This window comes from Camelina sativa, chromosome 4 (assembly GCF_030686135.1).
Source record: "Camelina sativa cultivar CO46 ecotype springtype chromosome 4, ASM3068613v1".
In the NCBI taxonomy this organism is placed as follows: domain Eukaryota; kingdom Viridiplantae; phylum Streptophyta; class Magnoliopsida; order Brassicales; family Brassicaceae; genus Camelina; species Camelina sativa.
Window position 1 is genome coordinate 17,407,032 of NC_141883.1, and position 14,543 is coordinate 17,421,574.

At 41.3% G+C, this 14,543-nt stretch overlaps 2 protein-coding genes and 1 pseudogene across 3 annotated transcripts in view; 1 reads left to right on the plus strand and 2 right to left on the minus strand.

Moving 5' to 3' along the window:
• Positions 1 to 206: 206 nt before the first annotated feature.
• LOC147945887 (uncharacterized) lies at positions 207 to 3,867 on the minus strand. Its single transcript, XM_087509400.1, has 5 exons — positions 3,715 to 3,867; positions 2,807 to 3,336; positions 2,555 to 2,748; positions 1,183 to 2,320; positions 207 to 1,074 (listed from the first exon to the last, which is right to left on the minus strand). Exons 1-5 carry the CDS (start codon positions 3,865 to 3,867, stop codon positions 207 to 209), a joined length of 2,883 nt encoding a protein of 960 aa, XP_087365526.1.
• LOC104783806 (uncharacterized) lies at positions 3,864 to 8,058 on the minus strand. The gene is made up of 4 exons (XM_087509401.1): positions 7,221 to 8,058; positions 6,891 to 6,930; positions 4,198 to 4,471; positions 3,864 to 4,088 (listed from the first exon to the last, which is right to left on the minus strand). The coding sequence occupies exons 1-4, from the start codon at positions 8,056 to 8,058 to the stop codon at positions 3,864 to 3,866; spliced, it is 1,377 nt and encodes a 458-aa protein (XP_087365527.1).
• Positions 8,059 to 9,116: 1,058 nt separating this feature from the next.
• The window catches only part of LOC109132487 (protein NRT1/ PTR FAMILY 2.3-like), a 36,287-nt pseudogene continuing 30,860 nt past the window's right edge, over positions 9,117 to 14,543 (plus strand). The window contains exons 1-4 of the transcript XR_015596794.1: positions 9,117 to 9,231; positions 9,321 to 9,542; positions 9,625 to 10,166; positions 10,236 to 10,603. The product of XR_015596794.1 is annotated as a protein NRT1/ PTR FAMILY 2.3-like (transcript). The remainder of the gene's footprint in view (positions 9,232 to 9,320; positions 9,543 to 9,624; positions 10,167 to 10,235; positions 10,604 to 14,543) is intronic.

Sequence of the window (14,543 nt, forward strand, 5' to 3'; positions counted from 1 at the left end):
CTTTTTGAGAGAAATTGTTTGCCTGCAAGAAACAAAGACTTGAGAGATTTCAAACGTAAGTGAATGAAAGCTAACATTTTTTTTTTGAAAATAATGTTAAATTAGATTCAAAGAAAATCGTTTGTACATCAAATGCAGCGGTGGTACAAAAAGAGAGTTAGGACATGTTTAAAAAGCTAAAGCATAAATATAAAAAGTATATCGGACTAGGGCAATGGGCGAGTTGCCAGCCAGGTAAGGAGGTCGTCCTTGTAACGTTTATCTCCAATGAGTTGAATGGCTAGTAATTGATTCCTGATCTGGCGGTCAGTCCAAGCAATGAGGTGAGTTGGTGTCCTTGGAGGGGCTCCATGTCGCCTATCGTTCCTTTCTCTCCAAAGTGTGTGTACCAGAATCTGCAGAGTGTAGCGAGCTAAGAAGGCGCCGACTCGGTTAAAACCTTGTGTAGATACATAAGCAATAATGGACTGCCAATCTGTTGAGAAATGTGCTTTGTAAATGTGAGAAGCCAGGCCGTTCCACACTTCAGCAGAAAAAACACAAGAGAAAAAGAGATGATCTCTTGTTTCGACTGCAGAGTTGCAGAGAACATATGTTGCATCAACACCACTATTCCAACTCTGCATCCGGTCCCCCGTAGAAAGGCGATTCAGGACTGCGAGCCAAACGGTAAAAGAGTACTTAGGAGTTGCATGAGTGAACCAGACCGCGGTGTGCCAAGAAACCGGATCCAAAGCGTGGCGAGTATGTTGCCAAGTATCCTTTGTTGAAAAACGATTCTGAAACTCATCCCGTTTCCCCCTCCATAAAGCTACATCTTCCCCAATCTTCCTGTTATTCCACTGATGTTCTAACTCCTCCTCCATGTTGTTGAGGTATTCAACAGGATGCCTTCTTCTGCGTCGTGTAGTCCAGGCTTCTAGAACAGAGGCGGTTCGACTGATCCCCATATCAATGCAACCTCTATCTCCCGCAATGTCTACTAAACAGCCCATCCTTGACCAGTTATCATACCAGTAAGAAGTGTTAGCACCATCATGAGCATCAACGCGACATAGGGTTTTAGCAGTAGCTCTGCATTTAAGAATTTTACGCCATATCCATGAACCGGATTAAGTGTTATCCGGTAGTCCCCAAATCGTTTCCTTCTTAAGAAGATATGTTTTCACCCATCTTACCCACAACAAGCCCCCCTCAGAGACTAGCCGCCAGAGCAATTTCAGACAGCAAACATCATTTGTTTCTCGGAGAGAACGCAATCCCAGACCACCCTCCTTCTTCGGTTTACAAATGGAGTCCCATGCGACTTTAGCTTTAGTTGGACTCATCTCAGAGCCAGACCAGAGATATGCGGAGCATAACTTATCAATCTCTTCCAAGCATTCACGAGGTAAACAATAAGCAGACATCCAAAAACTGTAGACACTCCAGAGAACAGAGTTGATAAGATTCAATCGCCCTGCATAGGAGAGGTGCCTTGCGGTCCAAGAACCAATTTTCTTTTTGATGTGATCAATGAGTGGGAGACAGTCTGCCATAGAAAATCTTTTTGTGACCAGAGGAAGACCAAGATACCTAACTGGGAGGGTGCCAACACCAAGAGGGAACCGTTCCACAATCTCCTGAGTGACCGTATCAGAGATACCGGCCAAATAAATTGTTGATTTCTCCATGCTTATTTTCAAACCTGAAAATTTTCCAAACTCATCAAAGACCCTCATCAGCCCTTCAATAGACCGAACTCTACCATTTGAAAGAAGCATTAAATCATCCGCAAAACTCAGATGAGTTAGACCAATGTTCTTGCATTGGGGGTGATATCCAAACTTCCGCAAAACTGCAGCTCTATCCAGCATTTTCGAAAGGACATCCATAGTAATAACAAACAGATGAGGGGACAATGAGCAACCCTGACGCAACCCATGAGAACTCTGAAAATATCCAACCAAATCACCATTTACTTGCACCGAGAAAGAAGCTGTCGTAACACACAACATGATCCAGTGAACAAACTCTTGAGGGAAATCCATAACCGTAAGAACATGACGGAGGAAAGACCATTGGACCAAATCAAATGCTTTGGAGATGTCGATTTTGATGGCACAACGACTAGAGATAAAGTCTTTGTGATAATTCTTCACAAGCTCTGTAGCTAAGAGAACATTCTCAATTAGCAGTCTATCTTGAACGAAAGCAGATTGATTTACGGATATGAACTTTGACAAAACCAGTTTCAGCCTGTTCGCTATGATTTTTGAGATAACTTTGTATAAGACATTACAGTAAGAAATTGGACGGTTCACACCCTTCGGCAAAAAACCTTTTTCAAAGAAAGCTAACTTTTTCAGTAAAGGGTTTATTTATTACTATAATAGAAGATAATAGAAGGTAATCTGTTGTGTATTCCAATCAAAGACGTAAAGTCTATATACAAGAGTAGTTGCCTAAACGTGATAAACCCATATTAGAGTAAATCTAGGAATATAGAATATTAACATATATCCTAATATAATACCCCCCTCACGTTGATGGTACGTAATCTGTAACACCTAACGTGGACAATAATCTTTGAAATGTTTGGCTGGCAGAGCTTTAGTAAGAAGATCAGCAATCTGATCAGTAGTAGAAATGTGTTCGGTTGTAATGAGCTTGGCAAGAACGACGTCTCGGACCTGATGACAGTCGGACTCAATATGCTTTGTCCGCTCATGAAAAACAGGATTGGCGGCAATATGAATGACAGCTTCACTATCACAATGCAGAGAAATCAGAGAAGAATGATCAACACCCAAATCCTTGAGAAGACGCTTCAACCATATGATTTCTTTGAGGGTGTATGCCATTCAGAGAAGAATGATCAACACCCAAATCCTTGAGAAGACGCTTCAACCATATGATTTCTTTGAGGGTGTATGCCATGGCACGGTACTCAGCCTCAGTAGAGGAGCTAGAAATCATCTTCTGCTTCTTTGTCTTCCAAGAAATAGGAGAGTTCCCTAAATAGACAACATACGCCGAAAGAGAACGGCGAGTAATAGGACATGAGTTATAATCAGAGCCGCAGTAGGCGGAAATGTGGAGATCACAATCTGATTGAAGAAGTATGCCTTGTGCAGGAGAACCTTTGAGATAACGAACTAGACGGAGTGCTGCTTCCCAATGTACGAGCAAAAGTGCCTTCATGAACTGAGAAAGAATGTGTACCGCGTAGCTTAAATTCGGCCGGGTAACTGTCAAGTAGATAAAACGACCGACCAAACGACAATATTGTTGAGGATTGTCAAACAAAGGACCAGTTTCAGAAGCAAGTTTATGATTAACCTCAATAGGCACTGGCTACGGCTTACAACCAAGAAGACCAGCTGCACGGATTATGTCCAGAACATATTTTCGCTGAGAGAGACAAAAACCATCCTTACCGCAAGAGACCTCAATGCCCAAAAAATATTTCAGGCGATCGAGATCCTTCATATGAAAACACTTCTGGAGCTGGACTTTAAATGTATTAATGACAGCCAAATCATTTCTTGTAATCACAAAGTCATCAACATAAACAAGAACATGAAGGATCATCGTGCCTCGTCGTAAGGTAAACAAGGAGTAATCTTGATAGCTTTGAGTGAACCCCATTTCCCGAAGAGCATTGGAGAGCTTAGAAAACCAACATCGAGGGGCTTGTTTGAGACCATATAAGGATTTGCGAAGTCGACAAACCTTGTTAGGATCCATGGCTTTAAAACCAGGAGGAAGACGCATGTAAACCTCCTCCTCAAGATCGCCATGTAGAAAAGCATTGTGAAAATCCATTTGATGAACTTCCATGTCCTTAGCAGCAGCAACACCGAGAAGAGAACGAACGGTTGTCATTTTTGCAACGGAGCAAAAGTCTCGGTAAAGTCAGTCTTCTCTTTTTGAAGATTACCCATGGCTACGAGACGAGCCTTGTAACGTTCTAAAGTGCCATCGGAATGATATTTCAATTTGTAAACCCATTTACTATTGATAGCTTTCTTCCCATGAGGTAAGTCAGTAACATCCCAAGTATGGTTGGCCTCAAGAGCATCAATCTCTTTGCGCATGGCCTTGCACTATTTCTTGATTAAAACAACATCTTTAAAATGCTTGGGCTCCGTGCTGTCAAGAATGGCGGCCATGTAGGCAATATGATTGGCCAAAAAACCCGCGTCAGATAAATACATGGAAATTGGATAAAGCACATAGTCTTTGAGTAGAACCGAGGGGATACTTTTTGCGATGTCCCTTGCCCAATAATTCAAGTAAACCAGGTGAGGAAACCTCAGCAGTATCAGGTAAAGAAGACGTCGGAACCGGTGAAGAAGTAGAAGGAGAGTCAGGCGTATCACGCTCTGCCAATGGTGTAGAAATAGAGACCGGAGACGACTCAGAAGAAGGAACCAGAGCAGGTGGCAGCAGAACCTCAACAAGCGAGGTAGGAGTAGAAGAAAAACCTCTATTGAGGATGTAGGAAGCGGTAAAAACCAATCATCCTCAACAAGAGCAGGAGATATGATCATGAGACCATCCAAGACGACCCTTGAGTCTTGCTCAACACGAACGAAGTCAAAGATCAACTCTTCCTACCAAACTGCTATTTGGGATACATTCTTACCGCATCTAGAGCATATCTCGAAGTTGAATCAGTTCAATCAGAGTTTAGATGAAGGAGTTATTCATTTTACAAATCAGGTGAACTCATGGCTACACGACTTAGACCTACGAGCATTCAAAGGAGGATTCCGACCAAGCCAGAAGTATCAAGCTATGAACATAACTGTTCTGAAATCTTTATCCATCCTAGAACCATTGAGAATTGGAAGCACGTTAAAATCAGTTCATACTTGAAAGATATGGATATTTTAAGTCAGTGGATTTGTCCTAGTTCCAGTTTCACGTCTGAGCCAACGATCGTGTTACACAGACCAACTCAGCATCAATTTCGACACGAAATCAATTGGAGGATGTCAATGGATCTCTTATGTTTCCAAAAAGCTCAAGAACACAAGATTTGGCCAACAAACCACAGAGTTACGTCCCATTTGCCAAAGAAGGTGAATCTAGTTCTTAACTTGATAAGTTTCAGGTCCAGTTGGTTTAAGAGCTTCCATAATTATGTTTGGCAACCAGGAGTTGTTTCAACTAAGCTCAAGATGAATAAATGATACAGTCCAAGTTGTTTCTCATCAGAAAGTTAGATCAAGGAGTCAAAGAGATAAAACATCAAAGAGGTACTTAATGGGACTATTCAAGAGCTTATGGCCAAAGAGAGCATGAGAAATTCTATTGGGGATGATACCTATCAAGTCTAGTCCACTTTGAGCCTAATTCAAGACCAAAAAGGCCCTAAATAATCACTCTAATTTGTGGCCAAAGAGAAGTGACGAAAATTGAAGTTCAACTCACCTTGGGAAGGACACCTTGGGAAGACAAAATTCAAGAGTTGAATCTTCATTCAACTATCTATCTTTATTGTTCTTTTTAGTTTCAAGAATAATACTTGGCTTTGTTACCAAGTTTTCTTATCCTATATAAACTCATGTAAGAGCAAAGAAATAATAAATTCAACTTTTTATAAAACCTTTTCTTTTCTTTGAGAGTGATTCTCTTCTGTTCTTTGTGAACAAAACCGATTGCTTGGTGTGATTCCAATAATCAAAACCGACTACTTGGTGTGATTCCAATAGTCAATACCCGATCTCCTTGGTGCGAGACTGAGAGATCGGATCTTTTTGGTGTGAGGCTGAAAGATCTAAGCGGTATATCAAAAGTCTTTCTGCAACTCATGTGCAATCATTCATTCCATCATCCTTATTCTTAAGGCTTCTTTGTCTTTAGAATCAAGGTGTCTCTATCAACCAACTCAAAGGTGTCGATTCCTTGGGAGGATCATATCAGCAGACGACACAGAAGGAGATAGAATTGTCGGTTTGTCAGTAAATGGAAACACGTCTTCAAGAAAACGAACATCACGGCTGGTGAAAAAAATTTCTGTCTCAAGATCGAACAAGCGCCAAGCTTTCTTGCCATAGGGGTAACCCACAAAAACACATTTACGACTTCGAGGCCCGAATTTGTCTTTGTCACGAGATCGAGTATGAGCATAACAAAGACAACCAAAAGTATGGAGCATGGTGTATGACGGACGTTGCCCAAACAGAACTTCATATGGTGATTTTCCCTTCAATATTGAAGACGGTGTCCGGTTGATCAAGTGTGTAGCGGTGAGAATACTCTCACCCAAAATTTAACGGGCATATGGCTTTGGAAAAGACAAGCACGAGCAACATTGAGAATATGACGGTGTTTGCGTTCTACACGGCCATTCTGTTGTGGAGTATCCACACATGATGTTTGATGCATAATCTCATGATCTTGAAAATATGATGTGAGGCACATAAATTCGGTGCCATTGTTTGTGCAAAAAGCCTTTACTTGTTTGCCAAACTGTCTCTCGGTCATAGCACAAAAATTATGAATCATAGTGGAAACCTCCGATTTCGCGGACATTAAATAGGTCCATACGGCTTGAGAATGATCATCAACGAGAGTTAGAAAATAGACCGCACCACTTGTAGAAGGAGTCTGATAAGGGCCCCAAACATCACAATGAAAAAGAGAAAAACAATCCAATGCTTTATTAATGCTCTCATAAAAAACTTCTCGAGTTTGTTTAGCTCGAAAACAAATGTCACAATTTTTCATATCTCCAAGGCCACTTGGAGATGAAGTACATTCAGGTAAAGAAAGTAAAACAGTAGAAGACGGATGACCGAGTCGACGATGCCATAATGGTCCAGAAGAAACAGGAGTAGCAGCAGAGACCTTGTTAGACTAAGCAGCCAAGACTCCAGTAAAATAGTACACTCCCTCACGCTCTTCCCCCGCCCCAATCAAAGTCCTCGAAAAATGGTCATGCAAGAAACACAAAGTATCAGTAAATATTCCAATGGAGCCAGTTTGTTTTAACAGTTTAGAAACAGAAATTAATGTGCAATTAAAATCTAGAACAAACAAAACATCAGTGAGCAAGTAAGCGGAGCTCAAAGGAAGTGAGCCACGCTTAGTAGCACGGGAAGCATTACCATCAGGTTTGGTCACTGGCGAGGGAATGATATCAACACAATCATTAATAATCGAGTAATCGCCGGTCATGTGGTGCGAGGCACCAGTATCCGAAATGACATCATTTAAACGTGTTTTACCCGACAATTTTTCAGAAGTAATGTTAGAGTGTTGAGCCTCAAAGAGATGGATGATCTGGGTTATTTGATTGTTGTTGCTGTCGGAGGAAGACGTAACACGAACATTATTAACTCGACCACGACCACGGCCATTGCCCCTGGACGAGAAACCTCCTCGTTGGACAGAGCGGTTAGAAGTGTCTCTATTTTCATAATGGTTGCCACCCTTTTGTTCGTGGTACCAATCAGGAAAACCATGAAAAAGAAAGCATTCAGAGATGTCATGGCCTTGACGATGACAGTGGGTGCAAGAGAGAGTAGAACGATCGCAAAACCGTTGAGTAGAAGCAGCAGCAACTTGAGAAGGTTGCTCTGTTTTGACGGAGAAACCAACGGCATCGGTTGTGATAACTTCCTTCGATCTTGCCACATTGAGGTTCTGCTCTTCGCGAATAACACGAGAGTAAACCTGCGTAAGTGGTGCGATAGGATCTTCACCGGTAATAGTGGAACGGATGTTGCTAAAACGTGGAAGATCCAAACCAAAAAGAAACTGATGGACCCGATCCTCTCCACGCTCCTTAGCAATATCCGGAGCAGCAGCACAAGTACATTGACGGCCGGTATTGTAGTTATGGAGTTCCTCCGATAATTTGGAAAGACGACAATAGTATTCCATCACCGATTGACCATTCTGCTTACAAGCAGCTATATCATCTTTGAGAACTTGTTTACAAACCCCGTTTCCAACCGAGAAACGAGATCGAAGGCTTACCCATAATGTAGAAGCATCGGTAATAAACGAAACCGTAGAACGAAGCTTGGGATCAATGGAGGTGCATATCCATCCAATGATCATCGAGTTGGCGGCACGCCATGAAGCCAACTCAGGTTCAGTAGTGGGTTTTGGGACAGAGCCATCGATGAAACCAAGTTTCTGCTTGGCCTGCAAAGAGTTTTTCAGCTCCGTAGCCCATTCAGCATAGTTATCTTCTTGTAAAATTACAGAAGAGATCAATGCTCCTGGATTGTCAGAAGCATTGAGTTGATACGGTGATGGTGGTACGGATACGACAAGTTGCGTTCCAGGAGTTGTATTAGAACCAAACATGATAATAGAATAAGGAACAGAGAACAGAGTAGAAGAGAAGCGGCAGTTGCAAAGAACAGCGGCTAGAAAAATAAAATTTAGGTCAGAAGAGATTACGCTCTGATACCATGTAATAGAAGATAATAGAAGGTAATCTGTTGTGTATTCCAATCAAAGATGTAAAGTATATATACAAGAGTAGTTGCCTAAACGTGATGAACCCATATCATAGTAAATCTAGGAATATAGAATATTAACATATATCCTAATCTAATAATTACCTTTTCAATGAACACAAGAAGGTATATCAACCTTCAACAAAGCACCTGAAGGTAACCCAAATGATTCACAATCTGATTCGATGATGCTTATTGAAAGTAAAATACATTTCAGAGGAATTTTACCATTTATGTATAAACCATATTAAAATGAACTAATCAATCAAATAGAATGTGCAAAGGAAAATATTTTGATCTCATATATGCCAATTTTTGTAGACTGGGAAAATTATATTGTGGCCACTATCGATGTTAGTAGATACTTGGTAAAGTGGGAGGTCTGGTAAAAAAAAACTTTTTCTAGATGTCTATGATGATTACATTCACCACGTGAAGTTGGAACACGACAACAGTTGATGAAATGTCAGAACTTTGGTGTAGTTATTGAGGTATTATATAATTTAGAACAAAGTGGATCATGCATCATTAGCAAATTAAATCATTGGGTACAACATACATAACTATTCTGTACTTACTTGTTTAATTAGTTTCTTTTATATAACTGCACCACAACACAACACACAAACACAGTATTGGACGCAACTCATCTTCTTCCTCTGTTCTCTGTCAAATGGCTGGTTTAATCTCTACTGCTGACACAGAAGCTCAGAGTTCTGGTGATCCAAGCAGCAAGCGCGGTGGCTGGATCACTTTTCCGTTCTTGATGGATACGTAATATTTTTGTCTATGTTCTTGTTGATCCCAAAACACAGAGATAAAAATCTTGATTATTTTTTCTATGCTCTATGTGTTATAGCTACGTTGTTAGGCCTTTCCATAACTTCTTTCGGATGGGTAATGAACTTGATCGTCTTCTTGATTGAGGAATACAACATCAAGAACATCGCTGCAGCTCAGATTTCAAATATTGTCAATGGATGTCTCAGCATGTTGCCTGTTGTTACAACCATTCTAGCTGATTCTTTCTTTGGTAATATTCCCGTCTTCTCGACCTCAGCGTTCATTTCTCTTCTCGTAAGTCAAGAACTCGTTGATCTCTCTACTATCTCTTAAGTTACTTACACAAAGCTTACTAGTATTAACACTTTTTTTCCAGGGCATCTTTCTCTTGACTCTTATTACATCTTTCGATTACTTGAGACCTATACCATGTGAAACAGGCTCAATCCTATGTCAGTCACCATCAAAACTCCAGCTTGGGATCTTGTATACAGCCTTAGCTCTAGTGATTACTGGAACAGCTGGGACAAGGGTGACTTTAGCATCTGCTGGTGCAAACCAGTATGAGAAACCTAAAGACAAAGGAAGCTTCTTCAACTGGTACTTCCTCACAGTTAATACAGGCGCCATTATTAGCGCGACAGCAATTGTATATACACAGGACAATGCTAGTTGGAAACTCGGGTTTGGACTATCTGCTGCTGCTAATTTGATCAGTTTCTTTGTCTTCATCTCCGGGAAGAGATATTACAAGCATGACAAACCCATCAAAAGTCCCTTCACAAGTCTTGTCCGCGTTGTAGTCGCTGCTACAGTGAAAAGAAAGGCTGTGATTTCATCCAAAGAGGAAGACTATCATCACAATGAGCTCATAGAAGAGACCAAGAATTCTGCTGTAATGCCCTCTAAGTGCTTCAGGTGAAACAAAAAGACCTTGCCTGATTCATAAAACGTAAACACAGAGCTGAAAGATCTTCACATGTGCAGGTTTTTAAACCGGGCAGCGTTGAAGGTCGAAGGGGACTTAAAAGTTAGTCATGATGAATCATTCAATAAAATTTGGAGGCTATGTTCTGTTCAAGAAGTAGAAGATTTCAAAGCGGTTCTTCGACTTATTCCTCTGTGGTTAGCCATCATGTTGGTTAGTACTCCCATTGTGGTGCAAACAAGCATGATGGTACTCCAAGGTCTAGTCACAGACCGTGGGCTTGGGCCTCACTTCAAAGTCACGGCTGGGTCTCTCCAAGTCATAACAATCATCTCTGCATGTATCGTCATCATAATGAACAACTGGCTTGTCTATCCTATGTACCAGAAGCTAACCAACAAGCAGCTGACACCACTTCAAAAGGTTGGTATAGGCGAAGTTTTACCATCCTAAGCATGGCCATCTCAGCGGTTGTGGAAGCAAAAAGGTTGAAAACAGTTGGGAATGAGCATCCCATGTCTGTGCTATGCTCAGACATGGGAGAGGAAGGCGATGGCGGTGTTGACGGGGACGAGCAACGGAGAGGAAGGCGATGGCTCGTCGACGAGGGACGGAGAGGAAGGCGATGGCGGTGTTGACGGGGACGACGGTAGGAACGGTGGGTGGTGATCAGAGCACGGAGGTGAGGGCACCAGAGCCGGTGATGGAACAACCAGAGGTGATATTGTTGCCGATATCGAACTAGAGTATTGAGGAGACGATTGAGCTGAAGCTGGTTGTGACAGATGAGAAGCAATGTGTTGAGCAAACGGAAAACGAGACTCAACAAATTGCACATGACGAGAGGTGTATAGCCGGCCATGAGCAACATCAAGACACAAATACGCACTTTGTGTTAGCGAGTAACCAAGAAACACACAAGGAGTATATCGTGTCTCGAGTTTGTAACGCTGATAAGGACGAAGCCAAGGATAACAATCACACCCGAAAACCCGAAGCTTGAGATAATTGGGACTGGTGTTAAATAAATGCTGGTATGGTGTATCACCATGTAAGACATTAGTTGGCATTCAATTTATCTGATAGACCACAATGGCGAACGCGTAAGGCCAGTACGAAGTTGGAAGAGAAACACGATTAAGTAGAGCAAGTCCTGTTTCGACCTCATGGCGATGCTTGCGTTCGGCTACACCGTTATGCTCAGGTGTATGCGGTAGAGAGGTGAGGTGAGAGATCCCATGCGACACCCAAAATGGCCGAAGAGCAATAAAATCTCCTCCATTATCCGAATATAACGTACATATCTTAGTCTGAAACCGGTTCTCCACCAATGATTTTAAAGCAACAAAAACATCTTTGACTTGAGATTTAAGTTTAAGAGGATAGAGCTATGTGTATCTTGTGAAATGATCAATAAGAACCAAATAGTATTTGAAATTTTCAGAAGAAAGAATAGGTGAAGACCACACATCTGTGTAGATGTAATCAAGGGGTTTAGAGGAGACAACTGTGTTTGTAAAAAATGGGAGTTTGTGACTCTTATTGATTAAACAATCTGAACAAGACAACTGTTTTGGTGAAGAGGAAGAAAGAGGTAATGAAAATTGAGAGACAATGGATTTTCAAACTAGAAAAGAGGGATGCCCAAGTCGAAGATGCCAAGAGATCAAATCTATTGGTGGAGAGGGTGAGACCGAGAATGCCGTAATGGAGCCACCACTCATCTACCACTCATACAATTTATTTCTCGTTCGGCCTTGGAGTAACTTGACCGTGCTTAGATGCCTCACCTGAAAGAGTGCAGGATAGAAATGAAACGAAACATGATTAGTATTGCATAGGCGAAAGACTGATATCAAATTCTTTCGAACATCTGGAACATATAGAATATCATTGAAAGTAAGAAAGCGAGATGGTGTAGGAAGTGAGGCAGAACCAATATGTGTGATTTTGAGATCTGAACCATCCCACAATTTGCACCTCTTCACCGCCGGTGTACGGTTGATGGAGAGACAAGTTGGCAAGATCCCACGTCAAAGGGTGCGTGGCACCCGAGTCCATGATCCAATTTGTGGGATTTTAAGGTTGAACGGCGGCCATGTTCGCACGAGGCTGCCACGGAGTGAGAGAGGAAAGTGGGTGATTGATACCACCGTAGGGTTGATATGAACCTCCGGAAGGAAGCTGAGAGCATTGCCTCGCGCTATGGCCAAACACACCACACAGCTGGCAACGTCCCTGATTACCTTTGCCTTGGGAGCCATGGTAGGAATGATGAGAGCCGCGTGTAGCATGGCGATTCTGGTGGCGAGAGGAGCTGGTGTTTTTATGAGGGTTTGTGAAACACAGCATTCGCCGTAACTGGAACAACATACGATGTGGAAACTTGCGTCTGAAACTTCAGCTCATAATTAATGATCTTCTCATGAATGGCAGGCATGGAAGGAGGCGTGTCGCGGCCGTCGATCTGGTCAATAAGAGGCTTGTAATCCTCTGGAAGACCTCCCAGCAGAAACTCTATTTGTTCTTCATGTTCATACGGCTTATCAAGCGTAGCAAGTTGATCAAACCGAACAACCAAACCCTGAACGTATTCTTCAACTATGGGAGAACCTTTCCGCCATTTGTTGGTCTGTTCCGGAAGTTGTTTTATGTGTCCCCACGTTGGTTTAGCATACGCAGAGGAAAGAAGACTCCAGATCTCGGCTGACGTGGAAGCCTTGGAGAGCATGGGTTGAATTTCGATCGAGATCGCACCGAGAAGGCTAGCAACAATGAGTTGATCTTGCCTTTCCCAAAGGTTATACTCTGGATTAGGAATAGAGGTTGCACTTTGACGCACGGTGGCGTCCGGAGCAACGGTGGTGCCATCGAGGTACCCCGCAAGACCATAACCAGCAAGCAGAGCACGAACTTGACGGTTCCACATCAAGTAGTTGGAAGCAGTAAGCTTGGTAACATTGGACATATTAATGTTATGAAGTTGTGAACCAGAGGCAGGATTGATAACATCAGATGGAGAGGCAGCCACGGTAAAGATCTAGAGAGGAGGAGAAGGAGGCGCGGCGGAAATTTTTTATTATTATTATTATTTTTTATTAGGTCTAGGATTTTTACTGCTCTGATACCATGTAAGGAAAGCTTGTATTATACATATGAATGTGTTACAATATATATAGTGTTTAGCACTGGGGTTTAGCAATAACTAATTACACAATAGTCCCTATATAACTCTCGTATAGACTGATATGGCTATTATAATATTGTTTTTCGTTTTCTCTGTCTTTTCTTTTTTTCTTGTTAACTCAGCTATAGAAATGTGTAGAAAGCGATTTTTTTAATTAATTTCAATCGTTACCAATCACAACCAACTGCAAACGCAACATTTGCGGGTGATAGCGAGAGAACCAATCAAAATTATTGATTGATTACCCTGCTATCTCCCGCAAACGCTGTGTTTACAGGTTGTTGTGGTTGCTAGCGTTTGGTACCAATCATATAAATCAATTTGTACCGTTTAAAATCGCTGAATTTCAAAAACTCTTTCTCGCAAAAATTTGTGGTTACGTGTGGTTTTAAAAGGGAAGAATTCTTTTTTTTTTTAAAGGAATATATATATCAAAAGATTAAAAAATATGTTATCAAACCTTATATATTAACGATAATTCTTAAACATCATTTATGGTGTTCGTTAATAATATTTTTCGATTTAAGTTTTTTTTCATTTATAGAGTTTTTGGTGTTTTTATAAAATTTTATTATTATAAAATTGCATTTTTTTAATAATTGTTTGTTTAGCCACTGTCCTACCCGTTGATCAACGAGTCATAAATTAACACACCCATTTTAACCGACAAACCAGTCGTTCAAAACGCTGAATCAAGGTTCAAATGGAAAACATTCGCTTCTGCAATCACAACCGCAACTGCTGCATTTAAACCAGTCAATCCCTTACTAATGTAACTACAGTATTCTCATATGTCAGGTAAAGCATTGGGCCAAGGCACATGATGTTAACAGTGGCCTACACCGAACCCTGAATTATGTATCCATAACGTTCCTAGTCGCTCTTCATTTACATGTATCAAATCAGTAATATTTTAAGTTGTATATGCTTAAAGTTTGAACCAATCTGCTTCTCCTTTGTCTTGCGCAGACTCAAACTTCTTAAAATGGGGACAACGTAATCAGGACTGTGTGGGTAAGAATGTTTGCAACCTTTTTCATTAAGGTACTAATCTTTTTTTTGCCTTCAACCCCAAACACCAAGCTTCAGTACGTACATACTTATTTGTTATATAATAAAATATATGCTTTATACCTTGTAGTTGCAATCTGTAGAGTACCTTTGGATGCAAGTGTTCTGC